Source organism: Vipera berus (assembly GCF_964194415.1).
Source record: "Vipera berus genome assembly, chromosome: 1".
Classification (NCBI taxonomy): domain Eukaryota; kingdom Metazoa; phylum Chordata; class Lepidosauria; order Squamata; family Viperidae; genus Vipera; species Vipera berus.
In genome coordinates, this window is record NC_138202.1 from 352,718,072 (window position 1) to 352,731,963 (window position 13,892).

The following is a 13,892-nucleotide window of genomic DNA, read 5'->3' on the forward strand; positions in this document are numbered from 1 at the left end:
ACAATATCAGCACCTTGAACTGTACCTAGAAAACTAATTCAGTAGCCAATGCTGGACCCACCAAAATCACCGCTGATAGTAGTGAGCGCCAATAAACCATGAGGACCGCTGCATTCTGGGCTAGCAGCACTTTCCAAGTACTCTTTAGAGACGGCCTCGTGAAAAATGCATTGTAATAGTCAAGGTGGGTAGTGATGAAAGTCTGAGCTGTTGTGGCCAGGTCTTCTTGCCCAGTTGGTGCACCAGCTGAACCTAGATATAGGCTTCTCTGGCAACAACTCCACTTGATGAATCAGAAACCATAAGTCCAGAAGGACCCCTGTATTGCAGCAACAGAGAACCCCAATGGATAGACAAACCTATCTTACCCACATTCAGCTTCAACCTTTCCTTTCCCAACCGAAATCTTACGACTTCCAGGCACCATCACGACAGCATCTGCCTTATAGGATAAGAACATACTGTAGAGTATCACACGTATACTCATGCTATCATACCTTGAATTGCCGGATGATTTCACCCAGTAGCTTCTTGTTAAAAAGCAAGGAGAAGTGATTCCTACAGCATTCCCAAAATTAGGACCACTCAGTTGACCTCTCATCTCTTTCTTTCACAAACTGAAACCACCCACTAAGGAGAGAATGGAGCCAATGCAAGACAATGAATCTATTTCCCCACCCCCTGGAGGCAGTCCTTCCTGTAAGACACTAGAGCTGGCTGTGTCAAAAGCCACAGAAAGAACTAGCACGATCACGAAGGACACACGTCCTCCTTCCAGATCCCAACTTATCAAAAATAAATAAAAAACAGCACTCAGCAGAATCACCAAGCAACTCTTTAAATGCCACATTTTACATTTATTTCAGTTACGAATAATACCATTTTAACAAATGGAACTTGTTCTAATATACACAACCTTTAGTACAGACAGCCAACAGTTTGTGCACACCCTTTTATAAAATTATTTCCCTTGGGAAGTCTAGCAGAATCCAACCCAAAGGGGCTGTTTCAGGAGGCCACTGGACTTTCTCCGTTTCTCTTTGAAGACGTTTTGCTCCTCATCCAAGAAGCTTCTTCAGCTCTGAATGGATGGTGGGGAAGGGAAGGATTTATACTCCTTGCAGACAGCTGGTCATTTGCATTCTTTGAGTGTCTTTGAGGCCATTTGGAGGTTTACCTGTGTTCTCAAGGTCACCTGAGTAATGCCAATGTGTATTGAACCTTCAGCAGAATCCAACCTTTTCTATTTTTAGGAAAAATGTGAACATAACTTTTAGGAAGCCTGCTTTCCACTGATTTAATGAAGACAAATTGATTCATACCCAACAGAACTACGTAGTGAATATGGTTTACAGGGAAATATAAAGTGAGTTTTTTTAAATATATGACATTTGCTAAACGGTATGAATGTCAAGATATTCTGGTGTTCCACAACTCCTACACTCAAAGCAGTTAGAATTCATTGTTGACCATCAACGATGTAGGCCAGAAATATAAAAGTCCAAGGGGGAAAAATACCTCGTGATCTTATTTCTTCTCACAAAATATTGAAGAAAGAAAGAATGTGACTCACTTGCTAATGATTTCATTTTAAATAATGTAGAAAATGGATAAAATGTGAACTATGTTTTTAGAATTTATACCAAGATTAACACATGAAATGGTAGAGAAACTTGCCTCAAAGAGTCAAATCATCAATTTTCAGGAGTCAGAAAATGAGACTGATTAGACAAAATCCGTATTCTGAATTTTGACTCCTGATTTTTTTTCCCCTCATCTTCTGAAAAATCAATGCTTTTTGTACTTGTTGGGGATACAAAGTTTGGAGTACACAGCCTCCTTTGTTTTACCAAAGCTGGGGTTTTTTTGTCTTCAATGTTAACTTTTTTTGACTGCCTGCTTCTCCTTAGCAAAGCAAAAATGAAAATCTGTTGCTTGAGTTCAGCAGCTCTAATTAAATTACTTTAAAGAAAGTTCAGTCAATAAACACTTATAATTATTGTATTTCAACACCAAACATATGTTTATAAACATATCAAGTTATGGGTAGAAGTACTGCACATTTTTCAATTCCTCCCAAACATATTTTCCCCATAAACTTAAGAAATTCTTTCTGCTTCATCAAAATTTCAAGAAATTTTATGTAGTTAGGTAGGCGATTATTGATCTGAGGGCAACATGTTTTTGAGAAGGTTGAAGATGGCAGAACCTTGCCACATGCGTAGGTAGAAGCAAAGCTAGATTTTTAATTTGTCTCCCTAGATTTTGGAAAAATATCTTTTTAAAAAACATTCTAATCAACCTATTTTGAGGATTGCATTACAGTATTTGTTACTTGATGGGAATCCATACCACAATTTTTTTAAAAAAATAAAATGTGTTTAAAAGCTATTCTGAAGGTCCTGGAAAGCAGTTTGGTGGTCATATGGTCAGTCTTCAAAACTGAACCGTCTTACCTTATTCCCATCTTATGTCTTAACCTAAATATACTCGTCCCACTACAATTTTTCTATTTAGTTGGAAGCAATGAGTTGTGGTACAAATCTGCACCTCGTGGGGGAGAGGCATAGACATTCTTAATAAGCTTATTTCATACCTATTATATACTGAAAAATTTCCAAGGTAACTCATGTTTTTGCAGTAATACACTCTGAAAACCAACATCTGCTTTCATAAATGGGAGCATTTATAAATTATACTCTTGACAACTCAAAAATTAATAATTTTCACTTATGAACAAAAACCATGGAGGAATCTCCCTTATTTTTTTTATATAAAATAAAAACCAATCCTCAGCCAAAGAACCCTCATTGATACTACAGTTACATAATTTTACCCGCCGTGATTTCCCCAATAAGCCATTTATTTTCCAAACACAGGCACTCATCCCAAAGGGATGTGGTAAGGCGCTCATTACAGCAACCCATCTTTTGATTCCCTGAGGGGAGCAATTTTTGAGGTAATGACTGGGTGTATTTCATGATATTCAACATATTACATGATCTCTATCTTAATGACAGACTATTTGGTTAACTACAAGTTACGAAAATAATTATGAATACTCAGTATACTTTATTAGATTGTGAATACATATGAAAGAATAGCACAATGATAGGCTTTAGCTTCTGAAACAAAGCCATGAAGCAGCCTGGTTGTAACCACAGCTAGCTAAAGAAGGAACTAGTTGATTCAGTTACTTGCAAACTGATTGTCTCTGCTGGAAAGAAATCTACAGAATATGAATTTGAAGCTCACACTTTCTGAAACAATACAGTATAATAGAATGACTATGGCATTCTAAGCAATTGAAAATAGGCAAAAATAAGAATTATTCTTTTTTGGCCAGCTACTGCTTAAAAAAAACAGAAGGAAATTAGGTCATAACTCCAAAATATTAATTTCTAAAACTAGTCTGAGTTTGAAGCCTAGAGATCTTATCACTATGTTTGGGAACAGACACAAACGAGTTACAGAATGAGGTATGGTCCAGTAACTTATTTTATAGAGGGTCCTACCACCTGAGATATACAGCAGATATATATTGTGCAAACATTCAATGTATTTTGAATGTTTCTATTACCATGTTAAAAATGTAGAGTTCAAGCAGAGGGAATAGGAACAAGAGGGACAATTTTCACAGAAGCATAGGTACTTTTAAATCTATACTCTCTTAAGAATAATTTCAGTTTTCAAGCAAGAGTTTCCCTTCCCCTTATGCCACATACCTTTAAAAAGTCATCTATGTTAAATAGAACATTGAGAAAGCAATATAAATAAATTTGACCTCACAGGACAGGATAGAATCTCCATGAAATTTTCTTAAGTTAGAAATACTTAAGTTTCAAAGACAAAATATACTACAGAGTATGTGGTACTTAGCTCCTGTCTGCAACTCCTTAAACCAAACACTTATTTTCTCAGGGCAGTGCTGCAACTGCAACAGCTTTGCAATGCAACAAAAATGCACTGCATTAAAGGAACTGCAGAGGTGCTGTATGAGCACTGCCACTCCAATTGCTACACAACTGTTAAACATGCCAGAGAGCAAGATGACTCGGAATAAACCATACAGAGCATGCCATTACTCAGCAATGAACAGTTTAAGTGCATCTTGATTTTCTTCTACAGACTACAGATAGTCCTCAACTTGAGATCCAGATTTCTGTTGCTAAGCAAGAGGGTTGTTCAGTGAGTTTAACCCCATTTTCCGACCTTTGTTGCTGCAGTTGTTAAGTGAAACCATCACAGTTGTTAACTTAGTAACACAGCTGTTAAGTGAATCCATTTTCCCTATTGACTTTGCTTGTCAGAAGGTCACAAAAAGTGATCACATGACTCAGGGACACTGCAACCATAATAAATATGGGTCAGTTGCCAAGCATCTGAATTCTGATCACATGACCACTGGGGTGATGCAATGGTCGTGTGAAAAATGGTCATAAATCACTTTTTCCAGTGCCATAGTAACTTCGGTCACTAAATAAACTCTTGTTAAGTCAAGGACTATCTGTACAGTATTAGCCTTAGATCCTAGAACTTTCCTTAATTCAAGTTTTTAAATACTCCAAATGAACTGCTACCTAAAGAACTTAGTTTGATCTATTAATTCAATTGTCATCATCAAATTTCCTTTATTATAGGTTAGTCCCTGAAAAATTGGGATAGAAAGATTAAAAAAACACTGCTTTTCCTTACTTAAGCTTAAACAGAATTTGTCATAGGCAGAACTGTTCTTATTCTGAATCAGAATTTATTCACCCATTACAGTAGTGGTTGAAATAGATTTGACTTGACAACACTGAAAACACTTTGGTAGAAAGAGTTCTTTTAAAATAACATTTTTGAAGAACCATTCTTTGTACACCAATACAACAATAACAATATCACCAAAAACAAGTATCCACAAAGATTTTCAAAAACGTTTACAGCTGGAAATAGCTCATAGGTTTCCTTAAAGTTAAAAAGTTACAGTACTGTGTGCTTAATGCAGAAAAACAGGCTAAAGCTCTCACAAAGTTTTACACTATATGCATCATCACAAGTTAGTTTTGAAACACTCCATTTCAAAAGCAGTTTATCATGAAACACAGGCGGCTTTTGTCTGACAAAAACTGATTGAATGCTCCACCCCTAAGCTACTTAAGAGTTCTTTGGATCCCAGCCCCAGTCTACAACGTGCAACCCTCTCATGAGTTGCATTTCAACAGGATTTTTTCCACTTGAATAGTCTGATCTAAGTCAAATACGTAGCTCATAACTTTTTAGGCAGGAAAAGAACAGCTGGTGATCCATAACGTGATTTGCCAAGCTTCCACAATCTATTACCCATACTACGTAAGACAGGAAATGGCAATTGTGTGTTTTTGCTCTTCAGCTTTTCTGACTAGTCTTCTCTCCTTGTCTATTGCATTTGTACATGAGAACAGAGATGTGGAAATGAGAAAGCATTTCTAGCCAGGACCTGGGACAGCTGAAAACCTGGTTTGTCTATGCAATGATATTTCCCTGTTTTCCAATCTGAAAAATTGGGATAAAAATATGACCAGATGTTTTTAATTTGGCTACTGTTGCTATATACTAACTAACTTTACAGTTCTGTAAAAATTAATCGCTTACTGGAGATGGGAAAGATGCCTGCAGCTGTTTTATTCTTTAAGTGCAAGGAGCTTTCAGAATAGGCTCTATGCTGAGTTCCCAAATCTATTCTCACTGCACAGATCATTGTTGCCTAAGAAAAATAACAAGGTCTGCAAGCAAAGCTTGCATTTCAAAAAACAAGCATATTTGATAGCATGAATAGAGAATGGTGACCAGAGAATGACCCCAACACAAGATTCCACTTTCCATCAGGATTTCACCTAAATGATTCCGCAACTAGCTTTTTGAGCAATGAAAGAAATACAACCAAACACAATGCTGAAAAGTAAACTAGGACTGTATACCACTTTACTATATTTAGTATATATATTGGAAGCTGAAGACTATATATCTGAAGGGCATCTGAAGAAAATTTACAGAATATAATGTGGCAGGGCAGAATCCATTCCACTTTCTTTCAGCGATGCCCAATTCTGATCAGTCTAGATCAGGAGTCCCCAACCCCAAGGCCGTGGACCAGTACTGGGATGAGGCATGCCAGCAACTGGGCCGCATAAAAAAAGAAAACCCCATCCACAAGATGCCGGCACCACATAAAACCACCCACCCTCCGGTCTGTGGAAAGCCTCTTCTCCATGGAACCGGTCCCTTGTGCCCAAAAGGTTGGGGACCTCTGGTCTAGACAGCAAAAACCCAGTTTTGTTTCTCTGTGCAGTTGAAAAATAACTTGAGATATAGTTCTAGCCCAAGTTCTCCAGCAGCCAATTCCTGGCCTAAGAGCATAGGATACAGAATCTGAAGACAGAAGAATGCAATTCTGTAAAAGACCAAATCCTCTGGGCAAGGTTCAAGCAGCCATAATTTGTAGGCTCTTTTATGTGTTGCATGTTTGTCTCAAATCTTTACTAATGTCATCTCATATTGATACCTTCCATTATAAAGGTCATATGCACATTGACCCAACCCCAAATTGACTGTGTTACTGATTAGAGTGACACACGATGCCACCCTTTTACTCCAATGCATTCAGTATGCTAAGAACTGGATAAATTATTTTGCACATGAAACGAAAAAATTACAATAAAAGTAAAGTTGCTGCCATTCATGTACTACAACTCTATTGCCTGAAGTCGCCACCTTATTTTGTCTATGGTAGGCAGGCTTTATTTGGACAGCTCTTGCTTCCTAAAATGGAAAATTGTTAACATGTAACCAATTCTAGAAATCTTGTTGCCCTTTGTTATGCCCTATAAGGGGATCTTAAGAATTAATTTGTAAATAAAGGCACATACAACAAAAGCATTTAATATGCTTAAAGTTATCTTTAAATAAATATTCCTTTGTGTTCTGTTTTCTCCTGTAGAGCCAAACCAAGGATCTAAATGAAAAAGCATGGTTTATTTGGTATATCTTATATATATATATTCAATACTTCTTGGATTTCTATTTTATGAATGGAATTTTTATAATAAAACAAAATCCTGTTTCATGACCTAGGGTAGAAAAATTTGGTACTACAAACTTCTGTAGCTAGAGGCAAAGTTTTTTTGCATTGTACCTTGATGTTAGAGTTACTAATTAGCATCAGTGAATCATACCTTGAACGAGCTATTAGATGCATGATGTCTTTATTAACATGTAGCCTGAACTTTCTAGGCAACTTAAAGACTGTTTTAAAACATATGTTAATTCTGATATAAGCCAGAAATATATTTCTTTAATTACCAAAAACCATATTAAGTATAAGGAGGCACAACAGTCATAATTTGTGATTTTAAACTCAATGATCTGAAGATGACTTTTAAGAAATGATTCTAAAATTATTACCTATTTACTAAAAGTGGAGAATGAAAAAATGCAACATTTCTATTAATTACAGCTTTCCAAAACAAGGATTGTCAATATTTTCCAGAAAAGCACCACTGTAGCTTACCACAATCCACATTCTGTCAATTAGGTGGTTATTAAAAAAAAGATTTCATAAGGATTCAGAGAGGAAGGCATGCAATATTCTCTAGAGATTAACAAAATTCAGAATGACCAAATAAGACTTCTAACTGAATTATATTTTATAATTGTTAATAATAGAACACTTCATGCCTACTGTATATAGAGTTAAGATACATAAACTTTGTATGAGTTACAGGATCAAACAAATTTTGGTTTCAAGATCTTCTTCTAAGCCTGTTTCCAGAGACTGGGCACCTAAGCAAATGACTCATCTTGTACTTGGAAGGCTTTTGGTTTTAGAAAAGAAAGACTGCAATGCATTCACCTCAGATTTATTCTTCCAATTCATGTTTTTAAACTGGAGTCATGCTTTGCATTTTAAAAAGAACAGAAAACTAAGTAGGCAAATGACGCAAACTCATAATTTGTAGGGTATTATTTTACCTTCAGGGAAGAAAGAGGTATTGTAATTAGTATACAGTTTCAAGCTAAAAAAGGAAAATGTATTATAACCCTAGGTTCTCATCTGGCTTGTAGATTTAAAGACAAAGTAATCTGGTATACAGCATTCCTTAGAGAAGATTGATCTTCCAAATGACTCAACTTGCAAGCTATGTACCATCGTTTTAGTGCATTATTTTCTAGAATCCTTAATAGTTCTTAACAGTCCTTTTTTAAAGAAATCACAGCTTAACTTGAAGACATGCTTTATCACTTAGTAAGTCCAAATTTGATGAGAACAATCTCTGGAATTTTCTCTTGAACAAGTTTTTTTTTTTAGCTCAAGCAAAAAAAAAAAGCTGAATGTATTTTCTTTCCAAACTACCCTATCCATCATCTCCACCATCATAAAATCACTTCTGTCCCAATATTAATTTTAATTCAGTTTCAGTAAACAGCATCATTCCTCTTAATTGTCAAAGCAGACTATAATATAATCTGTACCTAAGGAATAATAAGCTATATTTCCTAAACTGACTGCCTCTGAATATTATTTATTTTTATTTATTTATTTTAATTCCATTTATATCCCGCCCTTCTCCGAAGACTCAGGGCGGCTTACAAGCTTAGCAATAGCCTTCATTCTATGTATATGCCTGTTATTAGGGCTTTCACACACACCCCAAGCGGCATTATTACAAAGTCAGCTTAATTGCCCCCAACAATCTGGGTCCTCATTTTACCTACCTCGGAAGGATGGAAGGCTGAGTCAACCTTAATATCTGTTCTTAAGTTTAAGATGTTATCACGTTATCAAGTAGACAATCACATAAAATAATTTAAAATAGAAATGTAGCACTTCCCAGAGTTGCAGCAAAAAGAAACAGGAAAACAAATGGTTTAATGTGGCAGATTGGCAGAGAGGAAAATAGGTTAAAGGCTAAAGAGGATAATATAGGAGAGCAGAACAAAAGACAACTGAGTAGATAAAGTGCCTGTTTTTTTAAAAGAAAGGATAAGAAGATACAAGCATCTTGATGCATGTTTATAAAAAGGGGAAAGGAAGATAAAGTAGTAAAGCTAGAACTGCAAGGCAGAAAGTGGTAAGTGATCATCTGTAAGAGATGAGAATGAAGGTAAAAGAAAAATAGCAAAATTAAAAGGCAGATGGAATGAAATACAACACTGTGGGGATCAAAAGAAAGTAATGGTGACAATGACATCCTAGGAGGAACCGCAGAAATAAAGGGGGGGGGGGGCGAAGTACAAAAGCAGAGAACATAGCAGAAAAAAATTGGAGGACCAAGTTGTAAGCAGTGGAAGAGTCTAAATTTGTCATGCGTAGAGATAAGTAGCGCACTTCAAAAATGGAAGACAACAGGAGGTAGCAATGGAGACAAAAGTAGAATACTGCACACAAAATTAAAGAACCCATCACTCTCAAGAACAAAGATGATGAAAAGAAAATAAACCACCAAGAACACATTTAAAAAGTGACAATCAAGGGTAACATTATGCGCAGGAGGTAGAAAATGTAGCAGCCAGAAATTAATTCCAGACTGACTAAGTCTAATACAGATCACCCCCTACAAGCTCACGTGGCACCTTAAAAGATAATGGAAGTGCCATTGATACAAATATGATAGGGAAACAGCTGCAATTAAAAAATAAGGAAGCATGCAAAGTAAACAGTAAAAGTTAAGAAAAAGAAAAAAAGGGGGCGATGCGTTAATATGAGGTAACAGAAGCATCTGATAACAAGAAAATAATTCAAAGCAAACATTACTGAAGACTGAAGCAAAATGGATAGAGAATCTCACAGTATGTATTGGCAAGGGAGGGAATCAGGAATCCCAGGGAAACAAGAAAAGACAATGATAAAGCTGCTGAAGTACTGGAAGCTGCTTGAAAACACAAGATGGAGAGAGACTCAAGCAAGCAAAGCAAGCAAAGTATGCACAGAATCCCATTTTGCAGTACATGGGATAAGAAAATAATTCGAGTATTTCAGTGAAGGCCGAGAAGGAAGAAGAGAACAGAATGGATGTAGGAGCAGGAGAGCAATGCTGCAATCTATTCCTTAACCACCATCACCACCCATGAACAGAGACAGAAGAAACAAGGAATGCAGCAAAAAATTCTGAGTAGAGGGAAAGAGTAGGAAGAAAAACCTCACACAGCGGCAAATTGGATGAAATCGCTCTAAAGAACTGGAGTGAAGAAAAAGGTAAAGGGGAGAAAAAAAAATGCAGCAAGAAAAAACGGTAGGGGATGGAGCCAGCAGGGATGTTAAGCCCCACAGATACAGATTTAGTTGCAATCTTTAAACAAAAATGAAAGCCCAGAGGAGAAAGAAACGAGATCTTTCCTTCCCCCCCCCCTTTTTTTTTTTAAAAAAAAAAACACGCAACAAGGACATGACTGGTCCAAAGCGAGAAGTATCCAAAACCTTGCAAACCCCCCCCCCCATAATCCCAACCACAATGAGAGCATTCTCCTTTTTTTTTTCCCCTTTGAACACGAAACAAACAAACAAACAAAAAACAACCCGGGGAAATAGTTTGGCGGGGAACGGCCAACGCTATTCGGAGCAAAGCTTAAAAAGTAGAAAAATAACCCCCCCACACACGCACATTCAGCCCCCCCCCTTCCCCAATCACACGGCTTAACACTCTCCCCTCTTTTTCTTCTGCCCCTTCGGGTGGGGGGGGGGAGAAATTAAACGGGGGAAAGGAGGGCGCTCTTTAGTTTTTCGCGCGTGCGAAGGCTGCGCGCGGGGGGGGGAGGGAAACCGTCCTCCCCGCCGGCGCTGAGGAGGAAAAGCAGCTATTTATGGGGGGGGGGAAACAGAGAGAGGAGGGGGGGAGAAAAAGAGGGAGAAAACGCGCTCCCGTTGGCCTCCCACAGCGCTGGCGAGCGCAACCAGATTCTCCTCCTCTTCCTCCTCCCGCTATATCCCCCCCCGTCTGCGCTGAGGGCGGGGGGGGGCGGTAGAGAAAAGCGAGGGCGCCGCTGCTGAGAGGCAGCCGGCCGGATTCCTCCTCTGGCGAGGAGGCCTAAACGGGGAGGGGGAGCGCGGTGGCCGTCTGGGGGGGGGCGCGGCGGGCGGTGTTGATGGGTGTTCTAAGGAGCGGAAAATAAACCGAAATATATAGATAGATATAGATATATTTAACGATCGGGCGTTGTTCTCCCCCTCACCTGAAAAAGGAACGCGGTCCAATTGGCCTCCATGGTTTTGCGGCCGGGAGAAAGGAGGGGGGGAAGAAGAGGAGGAGGAGGAGGAGCCGTTCGTAGAAGGAGGGAGGGGGGTAAAAAATAAATGTCTTCTCGTCGCTCTATATAAATGGTTTCTCCTCAGGCCCGGCGGCCTGGTCCTGGTGGTGGTGGTGGCGGCGGCGGCTCCTCGCCGCACTCGCTCTTCCTGCCTGCCTGGCTGGCTGGCTGGCTGGCTGGCCCTGGGCCGCACTCTCCCCCGCCCGCCCCCCTCCCCGCCTCCCTCCCCCGGGCCCCCAGCTACATGGAGCCGACAACAAAGCACAAGCGGCGGCTGCCTCTGCTGCGGCGGCGGCGGCGAAGGAGGCGGAGGCGGCTCAACATGGCAGCGCCTCAGCGGCCGTGCTTCCGCTAACCCTCGGGCCGTACCATCGTCACCAACAGGGGGGGAGGGAGAGAGAGAGAGAGAGAGAGAGAAGCGAGGAGAGCCGGACAAGCCGAGTTCGGGGGGGAGGGAGGAGAACAGGGGGCACGCGCACTCCCGCCTCTCCTGCCTTCTCGGCGGCGGGCGCGCGCGGGCGGGCGCAGCGTCGGGCGGGGTGGGGGTCGCGAGGCGGGCGCCCCCGCCGAGGCTGAGAATGGGACGGCCCGCTCGCCTCAAGCGGCTGAGGGGGATTATAAAAAAAAAAAGTGTGTGTGTTGGGGGGGGGAACCGCGCTTGAGCCTCTTTTGAGCGCCGGGAAGATGGAGGAGAGGGTGAAGGCCGAGGCCGGTCCCTCAACCCTTCCACCCCACCCCCCTGCCCCCTCGCTGTAGCTTTGAAACGGAGCGTGCTCTCTGGTGGGGAAAGGGCATAAAGGCCTCTCCAGGCAGCCCGAGAAGCGGGAATACCCTAACTGCCCCCGTAATTGTAATCAGCATTTTTTAAAAAAATATATATATAAATATCGTCTAATTTTGAACAGTCGGATTTGTTTCAAAGTACGAAACGGCCATCCTCAAATCAGAGCTTTCCTCTTGGGGTGGGGGGAATCGCCTCAGGAAACCTCAAGCGGTTTTCAAAAGGGCACATTTCCCCTCAGACTTGGGCCTTTTCCTCAGTGGTTTCCAGTTAGTGATGTGCCAATCATGGTGGGTATAATATCAACTCCCAAAGGCTGGCAGAGGTTATAAATCAGCCCAGAGGACAGGGCCTTGTGAGCATTTACTCAGGGGTAAGTCACCCTGAAAGATCAGATCGCCAAATCCCAAGCTAAGCACACCCAAAAGATTCAGTTTAAAGCACACTGAAGATGTCCCCCCCAAATGGAGATGAAACGTTTGCAGCCAAATTGCCAAGCTTGGAGATAAAACCAACAGCCCACTACCAACCTGAGCTACTAATATTCAAACACATCTCAAATACCCAAAAGAGCTGGAGAAGAAGTTGAATGCTTCTCTCCTTCCAGGGTTTCTTGGAGGCAAAAGCAAAACCTTATACATTTCACTGGGAAGCAAGTTGCATTTAGTAGTTAAAGATTATATATTCCATCCTTTGCACTATAGCCGCGAAGAGAATAGAAATAACCATTAAAAGCCTACTCCCTGGCGTGCAAAAGACAGTCCAATCCTAATTGAACCTGGAAGTAATTCCAATTAACATTAAACAGGCTTACTGCATACTCTAAGCTCTATTTTTAGGATAGGACTATATTAGAAAGTTATTCAAGATCGATGGCATTCAGTTATAACAATTTTCCATCTGGCAATGTCGTGCATTTCAAAATAAAAACACTACATTGCTAAAATTATACTGCCCAATACCTATTTTCCAACTGAATCAAAGAATGGATGCTTTTATATTGTTGGAATCTCTTGTTCAATTTTGATTGAATCTTATTCCCATATTCATTGCAACTCATAGAGTCTGACCTGTTGCCAACCAAAAATTACACACATTGCAGCGTTAATAATTTTAGGACATTAGACTGGATTCAGAGATCTCACTTAACTATAATGCCAATTGTCATTTTAACATGAACCTAGACAACATGGTCAGTAAATCACAATTTATGACTTGAGGTGTAAATCTAGCTTTTATATCTCCTTGAAAGCCATGATTAAAACAAATCTTGATTTGTGAACCTAGCATTAATATCCAATAAACATTTCTCTCCCCATTTTAATTTCTGGAACTGACAGTTTGTCAATTAAAAATAGTGATGGCCTTTTTCTCAAGTTGTTTCTGATCACATAATTAAACTCAACTTTAGTAGCTCTTATACAGTAGTCCAGAAATACTGGTAAGTCCAGTGGTAACACTGAATTTCTTTGGCATTAAGAATCTACAAGTTTTACATTGTTTTTGCTCAACCGTATAATAAGGCTAACTCCTTTGATTTAATTACCTAGCTCAAAGACACAGATTACCTCTTTCTTATCCAATCTTAAAATCACAGGTAATGTGGCTAAAGGAGTTAAAATCCTATTGCATTTGTAACCTCCCACCCAAGTGGTTTGTGGATTGAACAATTAAGAGTCCAAGCATCAGATGAACTGTGTACTTAAAAAAAAACACTTGACCCCCCTCTTGGAAGTGGTCCATGTACACCACCTGCTTCCTCGCCACTAACCTGAATTTCATTTATTTCTAGCCCTTTCAATCCCACAGGCTCTTGGCAGGTTACATATAATTGTCCTCCTGGAAG

At 39.9% G+C, this 13,892-nt stretch overlaps 1 protein-coding gene across 4 annotated transcripts in view; it reads right to left on the reverse strand.

Moving 5' to 3' along the window:
• The window catches only part of VEZF1 (vascular endothelial zinc finger 1), a 28,611-nt gene extending 17,146 nt beyond the window's left edge, over positions 1 to 11,465 (reverse strand). For 3 of the 4 annotated variants that reach the window (XM_081325040.1, XM_081325041.1, XM_081325038.1), the window contains exon 1: positions 62 to 190. In XM_081325040.1, coding sequence (XP_081181166.1) covers positions 62 to 100 — 39 coding nt within the window. In that variant the 5' untranslated portion in view covers positions 101 to 190. Of the gene's footprint in view, positions 1 to 61; positions 191 to 11,190 lie in introns of those variants that run through there. The other variant, XM_081325039.1, reaches the window with a different exon arrangement.
• Between the last annotated feature and the right edge of the window lie 2,427 nt (positions 11,466 to 13,892).